General features: G+C 53.6%; 2 protein-coding genes across 12 annotated transcripts in view; both read right to left on the bottom strand.

The window, feature by feature from the left end:
• Nucleotides 1-3419, bottom strand: part of LOC130204767 (rho GTPase-activating protein SYDE1) — a 65259-nt gene extending 61840 nt beyond the window's left edge. The window contains 1 exon segment of the mRNA XM_056431737.1: nucleotides 3230-3419. Within this exon segment, the coding sequence (XP_056287712.1) occupies nucleotides 3230-3308 (79 nt within the window). The 5' untranslated portion in view covers nucleotides 3309-3419.
• An 805-nt stretch (nucleotides 3420-4224) lies between these two features.
• Nucleotides 4225-21393, bottom strand: si:ch1073-416j23.1 (rac GTPase-activating protein 1). Of its 11 annotated transcripts, none has more exons than XM_056431503.1 (19): nucleotides 21181-21388; nucleotides 17286-17386; nucleotides 16988-17190; nucleotides 15297-15430; nucleotides 12029-12101; nucleotides 11402-11455; nucleotides 11241-11330; nucleotides 10148-10280; nucleotides 9815-9906; nucleotides 9496-9651; nucleotides 9282-9377; nucleotides 9013-9208; nucleotides 7846-7951; nucleotides 7631-7763; nucleotides 7324-7438; nucleotides 6876-6987; nucleotides 6533-6643; nucleotides 4539-4578; nucleotides 4225-4413 (listed from the first exon to the last, which is right to left on the bottom strand). In XM_056431503.1, exons 2-17 carry the CDS (start codon nucleotides 17374-17376, stop codon nucleotides 6598-6600), a joined length of 1830 nt encoding a protein of 609 aa, XP_056287478.1. In that variant the 5' UTR covers nucleotides 17377-17386; nucleotides 21181-21388; the 3' UTR covers nucleotides 4225-4413; nucleotides 4539-4578; nucleotides 6533-6597. The 11 variants fall into 11 exon arrangements, with proteins under 11 accessions (XP_056287478.1, XP_056287477.1, XP_056287475.1 ...); XM_056431502.1 differs by having other exon boundaries at nucleotides 4539-4610; nucleotides 6537-6643; XM_056431500.1 differs by having other exon boundaries at nucleotides 6537-6643.
• Nucleotides 21394-21968: the final 575 nt, after the last annotated feature.

Here is a 21968-nt window from a genome sequence, read left to right as displayed (position 1 = left end):
AGAGCTGGTTCAGGTCTATAGTTAGTCCTGGTTCAGGTCTATAGTTAGAGCTGGTTCAGGTCTATAGTTAGTCCTGGTTCAGGTCTATAGTTAGTCCTGGTTCAGGTCTATAGTTAGTCCTGGTTCAGGTCTATAGTTAGGCCTGGTTCAGGTCTATAGTTAAGCCTGGTTCAGGTCTATAGTTAGGCCTGGTTCAGGTCTATAGTTAGGCCTGGTTCAGGTCTATAGTTAGTCCTGGTTCAGGTCTATAGTTAGTCCTGGTTCAGGTCTATAGTTAGCCTGGTTCAGGTCTATAGTTAGGCCTGGTTCAGGTCTATAGTTAGGCCTGGTTCAGGTCTATAGTTGGGACTGGTTCAGGTCTATAGTTAGTCCTGGTTCAGGTCTATGGTTAGTCCTGGTTCAGGTCTATAGTTAGAGCTGGTTCAGGTCTATAGGCCTGGTTCAGGTCTACAGTTAGGCCTGGTTCAGGTCTATAGTTAGGCCTGGTTCAGGTCTATAGTTAGGCCTGGTTCAGGTCTATAGTTAGGACTGGTTCAGGTCTATAGTTAGACCTGGTTCAGGTCTATAGTTAGAGCTGGTTCAGGTCTATAGTTAGTCCTGGTTCAGGTCTATAGTTAGGCCTGGTTCAGGTCTATAGTTAGGCCTGGTTCAGGTCTATAGTTGGGCCTGGTTCAGGTCTATAGTTAGTCCTGGTTCAGGTCTATAGTTAGTCCTGGTTCAGGTCTATAGTTAGGCCTGGTTCAGGTCTATAGTTAGGCCTGGTTCAGGTCTATAGTTAGGCCTGGTTCAGGTCTATAGTTGGGCCTGGTTCAGGTCTAGAGTTAGTCCTGGTTCAGGTCTATAGTTGAGCCTGGTTCAGGTCTATAGTTAGGCCTGGTTCAGGTCTATAGTTAGGCCTGGTTCAGGTCTATAGTTAGGACTGGTTCAGGTCTATAGTTAGGCCTGGTTCAGGTCTAGATTTAGTCCTGGTTCAGGTCTATAGTTGAGCCTGGTTCAGGTCTATAGTTAGTCCTGGTTCAGGTCTATAGTTAGTCCTGGTTCAGGTCTAGAGTTAGTCCTGGTTCAGGTCTAGAGTTAGTCCTGGTTCAGGTCTATAGTTAGGCCTGGTTCAGGTCTATAGTTAGTCCTGGTTCAGGTCTATAGTTGGGCCTGGTTCAGGTCTATAGTTAGGCCTGGTTCAGGTCTATAGTTAGGCCTGGTTCAGGTCTATAGTTAGTCCTGGTTCAGGTCTATAGTTAGGACTGGTTCAGGTCTATAGTTAGGCCTGGTTCAGGTCTATAGTTAGGACTGGTTCAGGTCTATAGTTAGGCCTGGTTCAGGTCTATAGTTGGGCCTGGTTCAGGTCTAGAGTTAGTCCTGGTTCAGGTCTATAGTTGAGCCTGGTTCAGGTCTATAGTTAGTCCTGGTTCAGGTCTATAGTTAGGCCTGGTTCAGGTCTATAGTTAGTCCTGGTTCAGGTCTATAGTTAGGCCTGGTTCAGGTCTATAGTTAGTCCGGGTTCAGGCCTATAGTTAGGCCTGGTTCAGGTCTATAGTTAGGCCTGGTTCAGGTTTAAAGTTACACACACAACTATAGTAGTAGCAGTAGCAGTAGTGGCAGTGAGCAGTGGTAGTGGTGGTGGCGGCGGCGGTGGTGGTAGGCGGTGGTAGTGGTGGTGGCAGGGCGGTGGGGAGTGGTAGTGGTGCGGCGGCATTAGTGGTGGTGGCAGTGGTGGCAGTGGCGGCAGTGGTGGCAGCGGTGGCAGTGGTGGCAGTGGCGGTGAGGTAGTGGTGGTGGTGGCAGTGGCGGCAGTGGCGGTGTGGCAGCGGCGGCAGCAGTGGCAGCAGCGGCAGTGGTGGTAGTGGTGATGGTGGCAGCGGCGGTGGTGGTGGCAGTGGTGGCGGCGGTGGCAGTGTGCGGTGGTGGCGCGGCAGCAGCGGCGGTGGCAGCGGCGGCGGCGGCAGCAGCAGCAGCGGTGGCGGCAAATGGTGGCAGCAGTGGTGACGGTGGTAGCGGTGGCGGTGGCAGCGGCAGCGGTGGCGGTATGGTGGCAGCGGCAGCGGTGGTGGTGGCAGCGGCTGGTGGCAGCGGCGGCGGTGGTGGCGGCGGTGGTGGCAGTGGTGGCGGCGGTGGTGGTGGTGGCAGCGGTGGTGTGGCGGCGGTGGTGGCGGTAGCAGTGGTGGCGGCAGTGGTGGCGGCGGTGGTGGTGGTGGTGGCGGTGGTGGCAGCGGTGGTGGTAGCGGTGGTGGCGGCGGCGGTGGTGGCAGCGGCGGCGGTGGTGGCAGCGGCGGTGGTGGTGGTGGCAGCGGCAGTGTGGTGGCCGGTGGTGGCAGCGGTGGCAGTGGTGGCGGCAGTGGTGGTGGTGGCGGCGGTGGCAGCGGCAGCGGTGGTAGTGGTGGCGGTGGCAGCGGTGGTGGCGGTGGTGGTGGCAGCGGTGGCAGGCGGTGGGCAGCGGTGGTGGTGGCAGCGGTGGTGGCGGTGGCGGTGGTGGCAGCAGTGTGGTGGCGGTGGTGGCGGTGGCGGTGGTGGCAGCGGCAGGTGGGTGGTGGCGGCGGTGGTGGCGGCAGTGGTGGTGGCCAGCGGTGGTAACGGTGGCGGTGGTGGCGGTGGTGTAGCGGTGGTGGCAGCAGTGGTGGTGGCAGCGGCGGTGGTGGCGGCGGTGGCGGTGGTGGTGGCGGCGGTGGTGGTGGCGGCAGCGGTGGTGGCAGCAGTGGCGGTGGCAGTGGTGGTGGCAGCAGTGGTGGTGGTGGCAGCAGTGGCAGCGGTGGTGGTGGCAGGCGGCGGTGGCGGTAGCAGTGGCAGTGGCGGTGGCAGCGGCGGTGGCAGCAGGTGGTGGCGGCAGCGGTGGTGTGGCGGTGGCGGTGGTGATGGCAGTGGTGGCGGCGGCGGTGGTGGTGGCAGCGGTGGCGGTGGTGGCGGTGGTGGCAGTGGTGGCGGTGGCGGCGGTGGTGGCGGCAGTGGTGGCAGCGGCGGCAGTGGTGGCAGCAGCGGTGGCAGCAGCAGTGGCAGCAGTGGCAGTGGCAGTGGCAGCAGTGGTGGTGGCAGCGGTAGCGGCGGCAGTGGTGGTGGCAGCAGTGGTGTAGTGGTAGCAGCGGTGGTAGCAGCAGTAGTAGCAGTAGTAACAGTAGCAGTAGTAGTAGTAGCAGTAGTAGCAGCAGCAGTAACAGTAGCAGTAGTAGCAGCAGCAGTAGAAGTAGTACTAACAGTAGTACTCGTCGTAGTACTAGATGTATACATCAGAATTCCTCACCGCTCATTCCGGTCTTCCTTCTGGATCGCTCTTTTCCTCTCAGTCTAGAGAAGGTTCTCTTCAGCAGGGGCTCGGCCATCTTGGACCTCCTCCTGCTCCTCCTCTGGGTGGAGGTCCTGCTCCTCCTGCTGCAGACGGGTCAGCGCTCCTTCATGGTGTGCAGGTCTTAGTGTTCACACTCGGCCATGACTCCGACTCTGAGTTGCAGAACAGGAAATGAATTCCACACATTCTTTCCCAACCCCCCCCCCCCCCACTCCTCCCAGACAGAGCAGCGCTCATGGGGAATGTAGTCTCCACAAACTAAACTGGATTCAAGCTTCACAATATTAAATTTGTTTCCTCAATAACTATAAAAGCAGTAATGCCTTCTTCTGTGTGTGGACATCAGGGCTGTCTGACGAACATTCGCCTCCAAGCTCTTAGATGGAGGTCTCTCTGGGTGGATGTGGTCCTCTGGACCGGGTCTCAAAGCTCTTAGATGGAGGTCTCTCTGGGTGGATGTGGTCCTCTGGACCGGGTCTCAAAGCTCTTAGATGGAGGTCTCTCTGGGTGGATGTGGTCCTCTGGACCGGGTCTCAAAGCTCTGAGATGGAGGTCTCTGGGTGGATGTGGTCCTCTGGACCGGGTCTCAAAGCTCTGAGATGGAGGTCTCTCTGGGTGGATGTGGTCCTCTGGACCGGGTCTCAAAGCTCTGAGATGGAAGCCTCTCCGGGTGCACGGCCCTGAAGAGAGAGGTACTACACGTGGCTCAGGGAAGATGAAGCTTCTCATGTTGGGAGAGCTTCTGGATGAAGACCAGAGAAAACCTCTGGTTAGTATGCCAGGCTCATGTGGCTCCATGCTGACTCTGGATACAGAGGGGCATCATTTGAGCACAAGGATGAAGTGTAGAAGAGGAGGCTGAAAGGACTTATTGATAACCAACATTAACTTACGATGGATACGTCTCAGGTTTCCCTCCAAGTGTTTATCAGATAAACATGATACAATCATTTGAAGTCAAATATTTTATTGAGTGCATTTCAAGTTTCTTCCAAAACATGTAGGTGCTTATATTTTTCAGAGTTTAGTGTTTTAATAAAATCAAAACCCAGAAAAATCACGTCACCAAGTCCAGTTTAAAGAGCCGGCAGCAGGAGGAAGCCGTCCTGTGATTGGTTCTTCTGTTCAGACGTCTGGACCTGTAAGGGCAGACCAGTTTAACCAGTTTAACCAGTCCCCCAGCTGAGGATGCACAGCCACAAATGACAAAACAGGTCACATGATCATCATTATTAATAACACTTTCTGAACGTGTGGTACCTACCGCATCAGGGCGCGATCACACCAGACACTTCAAAAACGCCCTGTGGAGCAACCGGCGATACAACTTCCTTTACTAAATGGATTCAAGCAGACGTCGCCCTCTTCGTAATCAAATACCCCTGATATGAGCGTCTCTTTGGGAAAGAACCCACTGTAGTACCCAGGTTCAGAGGGTAGTATAGACTCTATCCAGGTTCAGAGGGTAGTATAGACTCTATACAGGATCAGAGGGTAGTATAGACTCTATCCAGGTTCAGAGGGTAGTATAGACTCTATCCAGGTTCAGAGGGTAGTATAGACTCTATACAGGATCAGAGGGTAGTATAGACTCTATACAGGTTCAGAGGGTAGTATAGACTCTATACAGGATCAGAGGGTAGTATAGACTCTATACAGGTTCAGAGGGTAGTATAGACTCTATCCAGGTTCAGAGGGTAGTATAGACTCTATACAGGATCAGAGGGTAGTATAGACTCTATACAGGATCAGAGGGTAGTATAGACTCTATACAGGATCAGAGGGTAGTATAGACTCTATACAGGGTCAGAGGGTAGGATAGATTCTATACAGGATCAGAGGGTAGTATAGACTCTATACAGGATCAGAGGGTAGGATAGACTCTATACAGGATCAGAGGGTAGTATAGACTCTATACAGGATCAGAGGGTAGTATAGACTCTATACAGGGTCAGAGGGTAGGATAGATTCTATACAGGATCAGAGGGTAGTATAGACTCTATCCAGGTTCAGAGGGTAGTATAGACTCTATACAGGGTCAGAGGGTAGGATAGATTCTATACAGGATCAGAGGGTAGTATAGACTCTATACAGGGTCAGAGGGTAGTATAGACTCTATACAGGATCAGAGGGTAGTATAGACTCTATACAGGGTCAGAGGGTAGTATAGACTCTATACAGGATCAGAGGGTAGTATAGACTCTATACAGGATCAGAGGGTAGTATAGACTCTCCAGGATCAGAGGGTAGTATAGACCCTATACAGGATCAGAGGGTAGTATAGACTCTATACAGGTTCAGAGGGTAGTATAGACTCTATACAGGATCAGAGGGTAGTATAGACTCTATACAGGATCAGAGGGTAGTATAGACTCTATACAGGTTCAGAGGGTAGTATAGACTCTCCAGGATCAGAGGGTAGTATAGACCCTATACAGGATCAGAGGGTAGTATAGACTCTATACAGGATCAGAGGGTAGTATAGACTCTATACAGGGTCAGAGGGTAGTATAGACTCTATACAGGGTCAGAGGGTAGTATAGACTCTATACAGGATCAGAGGGTAGTATAGACTCTATACAGGGTCAGAGGGTAGTATAGACTCTATACAGGGTCAGAGGGTAGTATAGACTCTATACAGGATCAGAGGGTAGTATAGACTCTATACAGGGTCAGAGGGTAGTATAGACTCTATACAGGGTCAGAGGGTAGTATAGACTCTATACAGGATCAGAGGGTAGTATAGACTCTTTACAGGATCAGAGGGTAGTATAGACTCTATACAGGATCAGAGGGTAGTATAGACTCTATACAGGATCAGAGGGTAGTATAGACTCTATACAGGATCAGAGGGTACTATAGACTCTATACAGGATCAGAGGGTAGTATAGACTCTATACAGGATCAGAGGGTAGTATAGACTCTATCCAGGTTCAGAGGGTAGTATAGACTCTATACAGGATCAGAGGGTAGTATAGACTCTATACAGGGTCAGAGGGTAGGATAGATTCTATACAGGATCAGAGGGTAGTATAGACTCTATACAGGGTCAGAGGGTAGTATAGACTATATACAGGATCAGAGGGTAGTATAGACTCTATACAGGATCAGAGGGTAGTATAGACTCTATACAGGGTCAGAGGGTAGTATAGACTCTATACAGGATCAGAGGGTAGTATAGACTCTATACAGGATCAGAGGGTAGTATAGACTCTATACAGGGTAGGTTCGACTCCATACGGGATCAGAGGGTAGTACCTACTGCATACAGGATCAGAGGGTAGTATAGACTGTATAGTCCGATTGTGGTTCAGGTCAGTGGATCAACTGGGTGAAGTAAAGAACCTTGGTTCTGGTTCTGCTCGACCTCTGGAGAAAAAGAGAACAGACAGAATCTTAAGACCTGAAATCCATGATGGCTGAGTGAACAACATTTAGGATTCCAGTAAGTAAAACCTAGCGTAATGATAAAGTGTCATATTGGTAACCAGTTCGTGTTTTAAGTTGTGTGATGAGATTGAAGATGGACATCAGCAGCTAGAAGTGTTAATACATCACACACAGCTGTTGGTAGTGAACTGAAGGTAGAACCGGGTCTTACGTTCTGGGGAGATCGTTGCTCTGGTACCGAGTCCTGCCCCTCACAGTACCTCTGCTGGGAGTTTTGTAGAAGCTGCTTAACTCCGGTGAAGTCAATGGCTCAAACAACCGACCTGGTAAATCGGGTACATTACAATAATGTCTCCATCCTCACTCTGCAGAACTAACCCTAACCCTAACTAACCCGAACCCTACCCTGCAGATACTTTATTTGAAAAGGAGAACAGCCAACAGGAACAAGTAGCAGGCAGTGAAATGTCCATGTCTCTAAAGCAAAGACTTCAGCTGTGTGCGTGGCTGTAGATAATGTGTCCACCTCCATTGCACCACAACTTATTTTCTTCCTGTTAATGGAGGGAAAGCTTTACTAACTCTGAACGTTCTGTGAACACAAGGAAAACAAAGCTAACCAGACCAGTGATAGGACCAGTGTTCACGGAGAGACCCACCATGCACATCATCCAGGCTGTGGCTTTTACTGGTGGAGGCCGACGTCTCGCGTGTCGGGCCGGTGAGGACACGCTTCCAGTAGGCTTCAGGGAGAGACAGCATGCGGCTGATAACCTGAGACGAGAGCAACAGGAGTAATATTACTGCATGAACTTTAACCGTGATGCAGGTTGATGACATTGTAAAGCCCTCTGAGGCTAAATAGTCATTTGAGATATACAAATACATTTGAAGTGAAAGCTGATAACTTTAAGATGAAAGAAGCAATCAAAGCTTATTCTAACATTGGTTTAGGAAGAATCAAACCTTTGGCTGAATGTGGACGTCTCTCATGATGGTTGTCGGAGTCGGCTCAGACATCCCATGTCCCACTATAGTCGGTCCAAACACCCGGGCCAGATTACTTTTGTCCATCTGACACTGAGGACTCCTCATCACCCTTAAGAATCATGAAGTGACACAACCACAAACTTCTGTACTGCTGACCTCGCAGAACTCTGAACTAAATGAAAAGCTCTTACTTCTGCAAGTGAAGCATGAGGAATGCCAGCGTGTCTCTGTTGACCTTTGGCAGCTGAGCAATGGCCTGAGACATGACGGCCGAGCCCTGGTCTTCATCAGGCAGCTCTAGAACACAGGACGGAGAGGATCATGTTCCACGTGAGACGGCTTCTCCCACCACAGCTGATGACACACAACTGGTCCTCGAGTCCCCGATCTGGACCACAGGTCTCCTTGACATCTCAGTGGAGGTCTGACCGCCACCTGCAAATCAACCCTGGACCAACTAAGATACTTTTGCTTCCAGGGAAAGACTCTCCCACTCATGACCCGACCGCCACGACCCGACCGCCACGACACGACCGCCACGACCCGACCGCCACGACCCGACCGCCACGACCCGACCGCCAGGACCCGACCGCCACGACCCGACCGCCAGGACCCGACCGCCACGACCCGACCGCCACGACCCGACCGCCAGACCCGACCGCCACGACCCGACCGCCACGACCCGACCGCCAGGACCCGACCGCCACGACCCGACCGCCAGGACCCGACCGCCACGACCCGACCGCCAGGACCCGACCGCCAGGACCCGACCGCCACGACCCGACCGCCAGGACCCGACCGCCGACCACGCCCGACCCGACCGCCACGACCCGACCGCCACGACCCGACCGCCAGGACCCGACCGCCAGGACCCGACCGCCACGACCCGACCGCCAGGACCCGACCGCCACGACCCGACCGCCAGGACCCGACCGCCAGGACCCGACCGCCAGGACCCGACCGCCACGACCCGACCGCCACGACCCGACCGTCACGACCCGTCCCAACAGACTCGTTCCAACAGACTCGTTCCAACAGACTCGTTCCAACAGACTCGTTCCAACAGACTCGTTCCAACAGACTCGTTCCAACAGACTCGTTCCAACAGACTCGTTCCAACAGACTCGTTCCAACAGACTCGTTCCAACAGACTCGTTCTAACAGACTAGTTCCAACAGACTCGTTCTAACAGACTCGTTCCAACAGACTCGTTCCAACAGACTCGTTCCAACAGACTCGTTCCAACAGACTCGTTCTAACAGACTCGTTCTAACAGACTCGTTCTAACAGACTAGTTCCAACAGACTCGTTCTAACAGACTCGTTCTAACAGACTAGTTCTGAAAGAGGAGTTCCAACCTGAAGCCTGCATGAAGGTGCGGTGCAGGCTGAAGGGGACGAGCGGCTCCCTCAGCCTCCTCAGGAAGTCCTTCAGCAGGCCACACAGCACGTGGACGTCGTGGACCTTCCTGAGCGGCGGAGTCTTCCCCTGGAGGAAGCGCTCCCGGAGCTCCTTCACCAGACGCTCCCCTCCAGGAACCCGGTACAGTCCTCTCTGCAGACAGCAGGACCCCTCGTGAAGCCGCCTGAGCAATGCCTGCTGGAGAAGCGGCGGCGGACCAGCTCACCTCCTCCAGGCCCCTCCTCTCGATCTCAGCCACGCACTCCACCATCAGAAGAGGCACTTTGGGCTCCGTCGCCGGGGCAAAGTCCTCCAACGAGTTCTGAAGACAATGGAATAAAAGCTTTCTTATGAGAGGCCCAACCGGCGCTGGTCTAACGCGTGTTCGCTCATTGAAGCCTGCATGCCCCGCCCCCTTGGGACTCCTCCCTCCGGCGTACCTGTTGAGCCGAGCTTCCCGTGGGGGACGAGCAGCGGTCACTTAGTTTCAGTTTGCACTCTGGGTGAGCGACTGCGCCGCAGTTTCTGCACTTCACGGCCATCTTCCCAAAGCGCATCCTCTTCCCGCACGGCAGGCACATCTCGGGCCGGATCACCTGGAGGGCGCAGAGGAAGAGGAGCGTCTTACAGCTGTGACCTCGGCCACTTCACATCGAGCGGTCTACCCGGTCCGCTTCCTGAGGCTTCAGCGGTCACTGTTTGCCCACAGAGGGTCCTGTCAGATCCGCCGCCCGACAGCAGAAGTACTCGTGCTCGTACGGTTTTGGAGAGGAGGACGTGTGCGACGGCTTTCTGCGCTCTCTCCATCGACGCCTCCGTCTCGTCACGGGGAAACCACACGGAGGTTTGGTCTGGAACAGAAACACAGGCCTGGAGCTGAGGACCAGGACCTCGACACACACACATGGTGGCTGGTGAAGGACCTTCTGGGACCATGACGGTCTCGTCATGCAGTGAGCATGTGGGCTTTTATTCACGTACAGCATGGCACCGGCCTCACCGAGTGCTGCGGCTACCAACACGGACGTCTTTCTGGTAAAGCACAGGAAGAGAAGCCCACATGCAGAGGTCAGGAGGTCCACCGGGTCTCACCTGCTGCCACTGGACCGGCACTCTCCCGGGTGGGGGTACAGACGGGCTCTTTGGGGGTCTCTGGTGCGATTCCCATCACGTTGATCCAAGTCTCAGGGGCCATCGACAGCTGCTTCACCAACGTGTTGACCTCCTGAGGGGCACAGTCATCTTCAGTCTCCCACTGCTCCAACAAGAGACCCACAGGAGGAGGGGCCCCGTCCTCACAGGAGGGCCCCGCCACGACTCATGGGGGGGTCTGTCCTGGTGCAGCGCTGTTGGAGGAGTGATGGGAATTTGCTCATCCTGTCTCCTGTTGGGGGGGTTCTGTGGCAATACGGGCCCCAGAGACTAAGCTACAAGGGCCGAGCCCCAGAGACCGGGCCCCAGAGGACCAGGCCCCAGAGACTAAGCTACAAGGGCCGAGCCCCAGAGACCGGGCCCCAGAGGACCAGGCCCCAGAGACTAAGCTACAAGGGCCGAGCCCCAGAGACCAGGCCCCAGAGACCAGGCCCCAGAGACTAAGTTACAAGGGCCGAGCCCCAGAGACCGGGCCCCAGAGGACCAGGCCCCAGAGACTAAGCTACAAGGGCCGAGCCCCAGAGACCAGGCCCCAGAGACTAAGCTACAAGGGCCGAGCCCCAGAGACCGGGCCCCAGAGGACCAGGCCCCAGAGACTAAGCTACAAGGGCCGAGCCCCAGAGGACCAGGCCCCAGAGACTAAGCTACAAGGGCCGAGCCCCAGAGACCGGGCCCCAGAGGACCAGGCCCCAGAGACTAAGCTACAAGGGCCGAGCCCCAGAGGACCAGGCCCCAGAGACTAAGCTACAAGGGCCGAGCCCCAGAGACCGGGCCCCAGAGGACCAGGCCCCAGAGACTAAGCTACAAGGGCCGAGCCCCAGAGACCGGGCCCCAGAGGACCAGGCCCCAGAGACTAAGCTACAAGGGCCGAGCCCCAGAGACCGGGCCCCAGAGGACCAGCTGCTGCTCCTTTGTGTCAAAGGGGCCCGATGCCTCAGGACCCCGTGGTGGACTGGTCCCCGAAGGAGGAAGTGGAAGGTGTTGGTGGGGACATGTGGAAGAGCTTCCCATGAGGTGGTTCCCATGAGCTCACCTCGATGGGCTTCCTCTCCAGCAGCTCTGCACAAACGTCCCCGCCTCGCTTCCCGACCGGAGGTCCGGCGGGCAGTCCCATGGACGACCGCTGCATAGACCCAAGAGAACGTCAGAACAGACGAAGAGTAGCTGAGCGTGAGGAAGAGGGGGGACACTCACCCTCCGCTCTCTGGCTCGAGACCTCAGGGGTTTCAAGGACGTCGTGTCCAGATCCTGAAACGACACAGTTCGGACTCAAGAGCCTGGAGCCACCCGAGTGTCTCATGGGCGCTCTCCGGAGGAGGGTGGGTATCGGTGGGTTTCTACGATGCCGGGGCTAAACGGTGCCTGAACCCATACTTTAACAAAAACAAGCACAAAACGACGACCTTAAAAACCTCTTCGTCCAGTTTCCCTGTGAAAGCCGTTCTCATGGAGCGCTTAGCTAGCGCTAGCTACGAGCTAGCTTCCACATGGTTAGAATGGCTAATTTAGTCCCGGTGCTACTCTGAGTTCAGGCGGCTCTTCATCGTCTCCCCGTGGCGCCCGGCCTGACCCGCTGGGCTCCGGCTCACGGAGCACGCCTCCGCTCAGAGTTCACCGAGAAGTTCAGAATAGTTTTTCTTCAATTGCGATCGGCTCAGGCGCCGAGAGGAAGCCCCGACATGCGTTCCGGTCCGGGTGGCGCCGGTCGATACCCAACCCTAATCTGGAATGCGTCTCAACTCGAGTTCAATATGAGGAAACAAATCAAAGTGAAAGCAGACAGACGGTATCTCAGACGTCAACACGGAGACGGTCCCGTACCACGTCGTCGTCGGTCCGGTCGTAGCTGATATCGGAGTGGGACAGGAAAGAGGACTCGTCGATCACACACAACCTGGACCAGAGAACAGCTTCAGAACCTCAGCTCACCGTCTACAGACACTGAGAGGACAACTCACTGTCTACAGACACAGAGGACAACTCACTGTCTACAGGACACAGAGGACAACTCACTGTCTACAGGACACTGAGAGGACAACTCACTGTCTACAGGACACTGAGAGGACAACTCACTGTCTACAGACACTGAGAGGACAACTCACTGTCTACAGACACAGAGGACAACTCACTGTCTACAGGACACTGAGAGGACAACTCACTGTCTACAGACACTGAGAGGACAACTCACTGTCTACAGACACTGAGAGGACAACTCACTGTCTACAGACACTGAGAGGACAACTCACTGTCTACAGGACACTGAGAGGACAACTCACTGTCTACAGACACTGAGAGGACAACTCACTGTCTACAGACACTGAGAGGACAACTCACTGTCTACAGGACACTGAGGGGACAACTCACTGTCTACAGACACTGAGAGGACAACTCACTGTCTACAGGACACTGAGAGGACAACTCACTGTCTACAGACACTGAGGGGACAACTCACCGTCTACAGACACTGAGAGGACAACTCACCGTCTACAGGACACTGAGGGGACAACTCACCGTCTACAGGACACTGAGAGGACAACTCACCGTCTACAGACACTGAGAGGACAACTCACCGTCTACAGACACTGAGAGGACAACTCACCGTCTACAGGACACTGAGAGGACAACTCACCGTCTACAGACACTGAGAGGACAACTCACCGTCTACAGACACTGAGAGGACAACTCACCGTCTACAGACACTGAGAGGACAACTCACCGTCTACAGACACTGAGAGGACAACTCACCGTCTACAGACACTGAGAGGACAACTCACCGTCTACAGACACTGAGAGGACAACTCACCGTCTACAGACACTGAGAGGACAACTCACCGTCTACAGACACTGAGAGGACAACTCACCGTCTACAGACACTGAGAGGACAACTCACCGTCTACAGACACTGAGGGGACAACTCACTGTCTACAGACACTGAGGACAACTCACTGTCTACAGACACAGAGGACAACTCACTGTCTACAGGACACTGAGGGGACAACTCACTGTCTACAGACACTGAGAGGACAACTCACTGTCTACAGACACTGAGAGGACAACTCACTGTCTACAGGACACTGAGAGGACAACTCACTGTCTACAGGACACTGAGAGGACAACTCACTGTCTACAGGACACTGAGAGGACAACTCACTGTCTACAGACACTGAGAGGACAACTCACTGTCTACAGGACACTGAGGGGACAACTCACTGTCTACAGGACACTGAGAGGACAACTCACTGTCTATAGACACTGAGGGGACAACTCACTGTCTACAGGACACTGAGGGGACAACTCACTGTCTACAGACACTGAGAGGACAACTCACTGTCTACAGACACTAAGAGGACAACTCACTGTCTACAGGACACTGAGGGGACAACTCACTGTCTACAGGACACTGAGGGGACAACTCACTGTCTACAGGACACTGAGAGGACAACTCACTGTCTACAGACACTGAGAGGACAACTCACTGTCTACAGGACACTGAGAGGACAACTCACTGTCTACAGGACACTGAGAGGACAACTCACTGTCTACAGACACTGAGGGGACAACTCACTGTCTACAGGACACTGAGGGGACAACTCACTGTCTACAGACACTGAGAGGACAACTCACTGTCTACAGACACTGAGAGGACAACTCACTGTCTACAGGACACTGAGAGGACAACTCACTGTCTACAGACACTGAGAGGACAACTCACTGTCTACAGACACTGAGAGGACAACTCACTGTCTACAGGACACTGAGGGGACAACTCACTGTCTACAGACACTGAGAGGACAACTCACTGTCTACAGACACTGAGAGGACAACTCACTGTCTACAGACACTGAGAGGGCAACTCACTGTCTACAGACACTGAGGACAACTCACTGTCTACAGGACACTGAGGGGACAACTCACTGTCTACAGACACTGAGAGGACAACTCACTGTCTACAGGACACTGAGAGGACAACTCACTGTCTACAGACACTGAGAGGACAACTCACTGTCTACAGGACACTGAGGGGACAACTCACTGTCTACAGACACTGAGAGGACAACTCACTGTCTACAGGACACTGAGAGGACAACTCACTGTCTACAGGACACTGAGAGGACAACTCACTGTCTACAGGACACTGAGGGGACAACTCACTGTCTACAGACACTGAGAGGACAACTCACTGTCTACAGGACACTGAGAGGACAACTCACTGTCTACAGGACACTGAGAGGACAACTCACTGTCTACAGACACTGAGAGGACAACTCACTGTCTACAGACACTGAGGACAACTCACTGTCTACAGACACTGAAAGGACAACTCACTGTCTACAGACACTGAGAGGACAACTCACTGTCTACAGACACTGAGAGGACAACTCACTGTCTACAGACACTGAGGACAACTCACTGTCTACAGGACACTGAGAGGACAACTCACTGTCTACAGGACACTGAGAGGACAACTCACTGTCTACAGACACTGAGAGGACAACTCACTATCTACAGACACTGAGAGGACAACTCACTGTCTACAGGACACTGAGGGGACAACTCACTGTCTACAGACACTGAGGGGACAACTCACTGTCTACAGGACACTGAGAGGACAACTCACTGTCTACAGACACTGAGAGGACAACTCACTGTCTACAGACACTGAGGGGACAACTCACTGTCTACAGACACTGAGTTGTCCTCAGTGTCTGTAGACAGTGAGTTGTCCCCTCAGTGTCCTGTCTACAACTCCTCAACAAGGACATCTGGAAGGCCCGAGACCATCACCTGGGAGAACCTTCTACACTCATGTAGCCAGGGGTCTACCTGTGGGGGTGTGGGGTCTACCTGTGGGGGTGTGGGGTCTACCTGTGGGGGTGAGGGGTCTACCTGTGGGGTCTACCTGTGGGGTCTACCTGTGGGGCTGAGGGGCCTACCTGTGGGGGTGAGGGGTCTACCTGTGGGGTCTACCTGTGGGGCCTACCTGTGGGGGTGAGGGGTCTACCTGTGGGGTCTACCTGTGGGGCCTACCTGTGGGGGTGAGGGGTCTACCTGTGGGGTCTACCTGTGGGGCCTACCTGTGGGTACTGACCGTCTGCTGCTGCGCTGCAGGGTGGCGTTCCCCTGGTGGTGGAAGGTGGCCAGCAGAGACTTCTGCTCTGCGTTCAGGCAGCTGGCCCGGCTGTCCTGGACCAGGACGTCACACATCAGCTGCATCTGCCTCTGCTGCCAATCAGAGAGGAGGGGGAGTCAGCGCCCCCTACAGGCCGCACACTGCATTACAGACAAGATGGTCTAAACTAGGGCTGCAACAACGAATCGATAAAATCGATTATTAAAATAGTTGGCAACGAATTTCATTATCGATTCGTTGTGTCGTGCGATTATTACGGCGCTCAATAAGTCACGGAGTATAAACAAAGCGCAGAGCGGCGCAGGAGAAACCAGAGCGGAGGGAGAGACGGAACGCTGCGTTGTGAGAGCCAATCAGCGCTGAGCTGCTCCTCTGTTGATGAATCTAATTGGCTGCTGCTGCTCACGTGGCGCTGGATGCGGAAGTCCTTCACGTCGTCGGAGACATTCACGGAGCTAAGTGCGCCTCCGGGTGACGTCATGACCCCAGACACCAGGGCGCTACATGTCACGAGGTGTGTGGCATTTCCACAAGAGTATAACGTAGAAAACGTGGTTAACAGGTTCATCACATGGTCTCTACGTGACGTCCTCTGCGTGACGTCCTCTGCGTGACGTCCTCTACGTGACGTCCTCTACGTGACGTCCTCTACGTGACGTCCTCTGCGTGACGTCCTCTGCGTGACGTCCTCTGCGTGACGTCCTCTGCGTGACGTCCTCTACGTGACGTCCTCTACGTGACGTCCTCTACGTGACGTCCTCTACGTGACGTCCTCTACGTGACGTCCTCTACTTGACGTCCTCTACTTGACGTCCTCTACGTGACGTCCTCTACGTGACGTCCTCTACGTGACGTCCTCTACTTGACGTCCTCTACGTGACGTCCTCTACGTGACGTCCTCTACGTGACGTCCTCTACGTGACGTCCTCTACGTGACGTCCTCTGCGTGACGTCCTCTGCGTGACGTCCTCTGCGTGACGTCCTCTGGCGTCCTCGTGACGTCCTCTACGTGACGTCCTCTACGTGACGTCCTCTACGTGACGTCCTCTACGTGACGTCCTCTACGTGACGTCCTCTACGTGACGTCCTCTACGTGACGTCCTCTACGTGACGTCCTCTACGTGACGTCCTCTACTTGACGTCCTCTGGCGTCCTCACGTGGCGCCTCACGTGACGTCCTCACGTGGCGTCCTCTACGTGGCGCCTCTACGTGGCGTCCTCTCGTGGCGTCCTCTGCGTGGCGTCCTCACGTGACGTCCTCACGTGACGTCCTCACGTGGCGTCCTCACGTGACGTCCTCTACGTGACGTCCTCTACGTGACGTCCTCTACGTGACGTCCTCTACGTGACGTCCTCTACGTGACGTCCTCTACGTGACGTCCTCTACGGCGTCCTCACGTGGCGTCCTCGTGCGTCCTCTACGTGACGTCCTCTACGTGACGTCCTCTACGTGACGTCCTCTACGTGACGTCCTCTACGTGACGTCCTCTACGTGACGTCCTCTACGTGACGTCCTCTACGTGACGTCCTCTACGTGACGTCCTCTACGTGACGTCCTCTACGTGACGTCCTCTGCGTGACGTCCTCTGCGTGACGTCCTCTGCGTGACGTCCTAATGCCGCGGCGGCGCTCAGCGCTCGTGGACTCACCAGGTAGTGGAAGTCTCCCTCCATCTTGTAGCGCTTCCTCATCTCCACGTCCAGCTGGTTGCGAGCGTGTTTCAGTTTGACCTCCAGAGCCGCTTTGGACACGTCGGAGTTCACCAGCAGCTCCTTGTACTTCTTCAGCTCCAGCTCGGCGTGCAGCCAGCGCCTCCTCACGGCCTCCAGGTTCTTCACCACCTGCATCGTCTCTGAAAGAAGGAACCGTGTCGTCATCCTCCGGCGGCCCGGGCTCCATCCCCACAGAACCAGCATGCGGGGCTCGGGTCGGGCCCGGCCGGCTCACCCCGCTCGGTGCTCATGCTGGCGTCCTCCATCGTGATCCTGTGGAGACAAAGAGCCAACACCTCCTCCACCATGAGCCGAGAGCTCTCCATCAGCCTCCAGCTGCAACAGGAAGGGACAGTTATCACACACACACACACACCTGTCTGTCTCCCCCCCCCCCCCCCCCGTCATGTTCCCCATCGCCCAGGTCACAGCAGTAGACCTGTGCGGGTCTTCTGCTGATGCTATTGGTCATGAGGTGACCCTGTTCATCCCGCGCCATGACCTTCTGTCTCCGGGGACGTTCTCCTGGCTCTCGGTATCGCAGCAGTTTTAAATGTCGTCAAGTGTAAAACTTATTCTGAGCTACCAACTCTCACGGTTTTGCCGTGTGACACGCTATGCATGTTTTCTCACGCCACAGAACCAATAAATCACGGCAAAATAAATTCTGATTTGGGGTCGAGGCACGTTGGTTAATTTTCAAACTCCGCGACGATAGATAAGGAGCGCATCTATAAACCTGTTCGCTGCATAGACATCCTATTCACCCCAAAGAGTCCCGGAGTCAGCAACAGAAGAAGATTTTCAAACAGACACAACCAGCAGAGACTACGGTGTGTTAAAGCAGGGCTCTCAAGTGTCACGCATTGAGCGGGACAGTCACGCATTTCGGTCTTACGTCACGCACTCCCGCCACATATCGTATTTCTCACGCTGAAAAAACTCTCGGCTATTTAATGTTTTAATGTGCCGCAGCACGCAAACATGAGCCGCACTGCCCTCACCGTGGAGGAATCAAGCGCTCCCCTGGAGTTCTGCTGTGAGGAGCCACTTATCAGCCAATCAGAAAAAAACGTATCTGTTGTATCTGGGTAAGATTTAATCCAGCAACCAATGAAAATAAAGCATCCTGGATAGATATGTCACTCTTGCCTGTCTTCAAAACATAAGAGCCCTGTTAATGACATGTGGTTCAATTAAGTTCTCACTCTCTTAAACTTTAAATCTTGAAATAATGTGTTGTGTTTGTGCGTGTGATTTTGTGTGGTGATGTAAACTCAGCTATCATAACAAGCAGCAGGAGAGCACCTTGTTAACCTCTTGGTATCCTGCATGCTCAAAACATCAGAGCATTGTTTGTTAAGGCGGCCCACAGAGCATTTATCTCTTTATTTACAGGCATAGGAAAAGGACCCTCTCAAAAATGTTCCTAACAGCTCTTTGAACAAGGAAGATGTATTATAAAGAATTTAACATAAAGACAGGACATTTGTGCAATAGAATTAGGCATGTTTTTGTAAATGAGTCGAGTTATTAAAAAACATTTTAACTATTTACGGTAGCAAAGATGCCTCGTAAAAGACTTTTGCCAGGTCAGAATGCAGGGTACAACATGGGGACAACATGGGGACAACGTGGGTACAACGTGGGGACAACGTGGGTACAACGTGGGGACAACGTGGGTACAACATGGGGACAACATGGGTACAACATGGGGACAACATGGGTACAACATGGGTACAACATGGGGACAACATGGGTACAACATGGGGACAACATGGGGACAACGTGGGTACAACATGGGGACAACATGGGGACAACATGGGGACAACGTGGGTACAACATGGGTACAACATGGGGACAACATGGGGACAACATGGGGACAACATGGGTACAACATGGGGACAACATGGGACAACATGGGGACAACATGGGTACAACATGGGACAACATGGGTACAACATGGGGACAACATGGGTACAACATGGGGACAACATGGGGACAACATGGGGACAACATGGTGACAACATGGGTACAACATGGGGACAACATGGGGACAACATGGGGACAACATGGGGACAACATGGGGACAACATGGGTACAACATGGGACAACATGGGGACAACATGGGGACAACATGGGTACAACATGGGGACAACATGGGTACAACATGGGGACAACATGGGGACAACATGGGGACAACATGGGACAACATGGGGACAACATGGGGACAACATGGGGACAACATGGGTACAACATGGGGACAACATGGGGACAACATGGGGACAACATGGTGACAACATGGGTACAACATGGGGACAACATGGGGACAACATGGGGACAACATGGGGACAACATGGGGACAACATGGGGACAACATGGGTACAACATGGGACAACATGGGTACAACATGGGGACAACATGGGGACATGGGTACAACGTGGGTACAACGTGGGGACAACATGGGGACAACATGGGGACAACATGGGTACAACATGGGGACAACATGGGGACAACATGGGGACAACATGGGGACAACATGGGTACAACATGGGGACAACATGGGGACAACATGGGGACAACATGGGGACAACATGGGGACAACATGGGTACAACATGGGGACAACATGGGTACAACATGGGGACAACATGGGTACAATATGGGGACAACATGGGGACAACATGGGGACAACATGGGGACAACATGGGGACAACATGGGGACAACATGGGTACAACGTGGGGACAACATGGGTACAACATGGGGACAACGTGGGGACAACATGGGGACAACATGGGGACATGGGTACAACATGGGGACATGGGGACAACATGGGGACAACATGGGTACAACATGGGGACAACATGGGTACAACATGGGGACAACATGGGGACAACGTGGGTACAACATGGGGACAACATGGGTACAACATGGGGACAACATGGGGACAACATGGGGACAACATGGGTACAACATGGGGACAACATGGGGACAACATGGGTACAACATGGGGACAACGTGGGTACAACGTGGGGACAACGTGGGTACAACATGGGTACAACATGGGTACAACATGGGTACAACGTGGGGACAACGTGGGTACAACGTGGGGACAACATGGGGACAACATGGGTACAACATGGGTACAACATGGGTACAACATGGGTACAACATGGGTACAACATGGGGACAACGTGGGTACAACATGGGTACAACATGGGTACAACATGGGGACAACGTGGGTACAACATGGGGACAACATGGGTACAACATGGGTACAACATGGGGACAACGTGGGTACAACATGGGTACAACATGGGTACAACGTGGGTACAACGTGGGGACAACGTGGGTACAACGTGGGTACAACATGGGTACAACATGGGGACAACGTGGGTACAACGTGGGGACAACGTGGGTACAACATGGGGACAACATGGGGACAACGCCACATTAATTCAAATTTCCTGATTTTTGAGCCACCAACGTGTGTAGCTGCGTGCCCGGCAACATTTTGGTCACCCCCGACAAAATCTCACTCCAAGGTTTTTTGAAAAGCTGGCAGCTCTGACTTATTTACAAAACCAAATGCTATTTATTATGTTACACTGCTGGCATAATGCCAGCTGCATTCATTCTACAACAACTACAAGCACCGAAACGTCAGTAGAGCGGCACTTCCTGTCTACAGAGGCACTTCAGGCTTCAAGATCTTTATCATTCTAAATCTGAACTCAAACTGACTCGTGCTCAGGAAGGGAGCTGAACCTCGTCATGAGACACAACTCACAGAGTAGATGCTGGTGTTCGCCGAACTCTTTCCTTTCTTTTTTAAATATCTTGAAGCCAAAATCAACGGTTGGTTGCGCACGCAGGTCCGCTCCACAGCGCCGCGCTGTTTGGCCCGGCACGTTTTTGACAAGACGTTTTTGGTGCGGCTGCGCTTTTGAGAGGCGCGCTTGGTGTGATCGAGCCCTGAGGCGACCGCCAACACATGGCCAATAAACTCATGTCACGGTAAGATCAAGCTAAGTCAGCTAGCGTTGGCTAGCTACCGTTAGCAAACTCCCGCTAGCTAACATTAGCAGCAGTAAGAACCACTAAACATGCTCCACCGTGAGTTGCTCTTACCTCACCGCTCCTCAGAGCACTGCGTGCGGCAGAGCAACGCTGAGAGGCCGAGCCTCCTCCGAGCTGCAGCCGCTTGGCGCACCGCGTCCTGATCGCGAACCTGGGCTTCTGCGCATGCGTAGACCTCAGCCGACACGTGCTACTTGTGAAAGCTTTACTTCAGTGTTCAGGAGCAGCGCGAGGCGAACGATCTGTTATTTCAAGAGCTTTATTGACAACTTAACATCTTACAAAGTACAGAGACATACAACATCGTCGTTCATAAATGTTTACGTGACGGTGCTAACAAGTTACGCTGCGCGTGCGCGACGACCGAGATTATTGGCGACTTGTCTGGTGTCTTCGTGAGTGGCGTTCAGGCTGTTGCCCTTCAAAATAAGAGCTCAACATTAAGCCTTATTGAGAGTGGCGTTCCGGCTGTTGCCCTTCAAAATAAGAGCTCAACATTGAGCCTTATTGAGAGTGGCGTTCCGGCTGTTGCACTTCAAAATAAGAGCTCAACATTGAGCCTTATTGAGAGTGGCGTTCCGGCTGTTGCACTTCAAAATAAGAGCTCAACATTGAGCCTTATTGAGTGGCGTCACTGCTGTTGCCCTTCAAAATAAGAGCTCAACATTGAGCCTTATTGAGAGTGGCGTCACTGCTGTTGCCCTTCAAAATAAGAGCTCAACATTGAGCCTTATTGAGAGTGGCCATATCCAGCCTGCCACCCGTTTTAAAGAGAGGTGTATAGCGGAAAGCCCACTGCAGCGTTTCATCATGAGGACACGGGAGGACTCTCACATCTC

This window comes from Pseudoliparis swirei, chromosome 14 (genome assembly GCF_029220125.1).
Source record: "Pseudoliparis swirei isolate HS2019 ecotype Mariana Trench chromosome 14, NWPU_hadal_v1, whole genome shotgun sequence".
Lineage (NCBI taxonomy): Eukaryota > Metazoa > Chordata > Actinopteri > Perciformes > Liparidae > Pseudoliparis > Pseudoliparis swirei.
Note: the sequence above shows the minus strand (reverse complement) of the source record. Positions and strands in the feature narration are given on the sequence as shown.

What these genes read in the sequence shown, in the direction of transcription:
- si:ch1073-416j23.1 (XM_056431503.1), bottom strand. Translation starts at nt 17,376, where the DNA reads ATGGAGAGCTCTCGGCTCATGGTGGAGGAGGTGTTGGCTCTTTGTCTC. An exon ending in AGGGAGACTTCCACTACCTG is followed by an intron (nt 15,431 to 16,987) that starts GTGAGTCCACGA and finishes TCTGATTGGCAG; the next exon opens with CAGAGGCAGATGCAGCTGAT. An exon ending in CGGGAAGCTCGGCTCAACAG is followed by an intron (nt 9,378 to 9,495) that starts GTACGCCGGAGG and finishes CATTGTCTTCAG; the next exon opens with AACTCGTTGGAGGACTTTGC.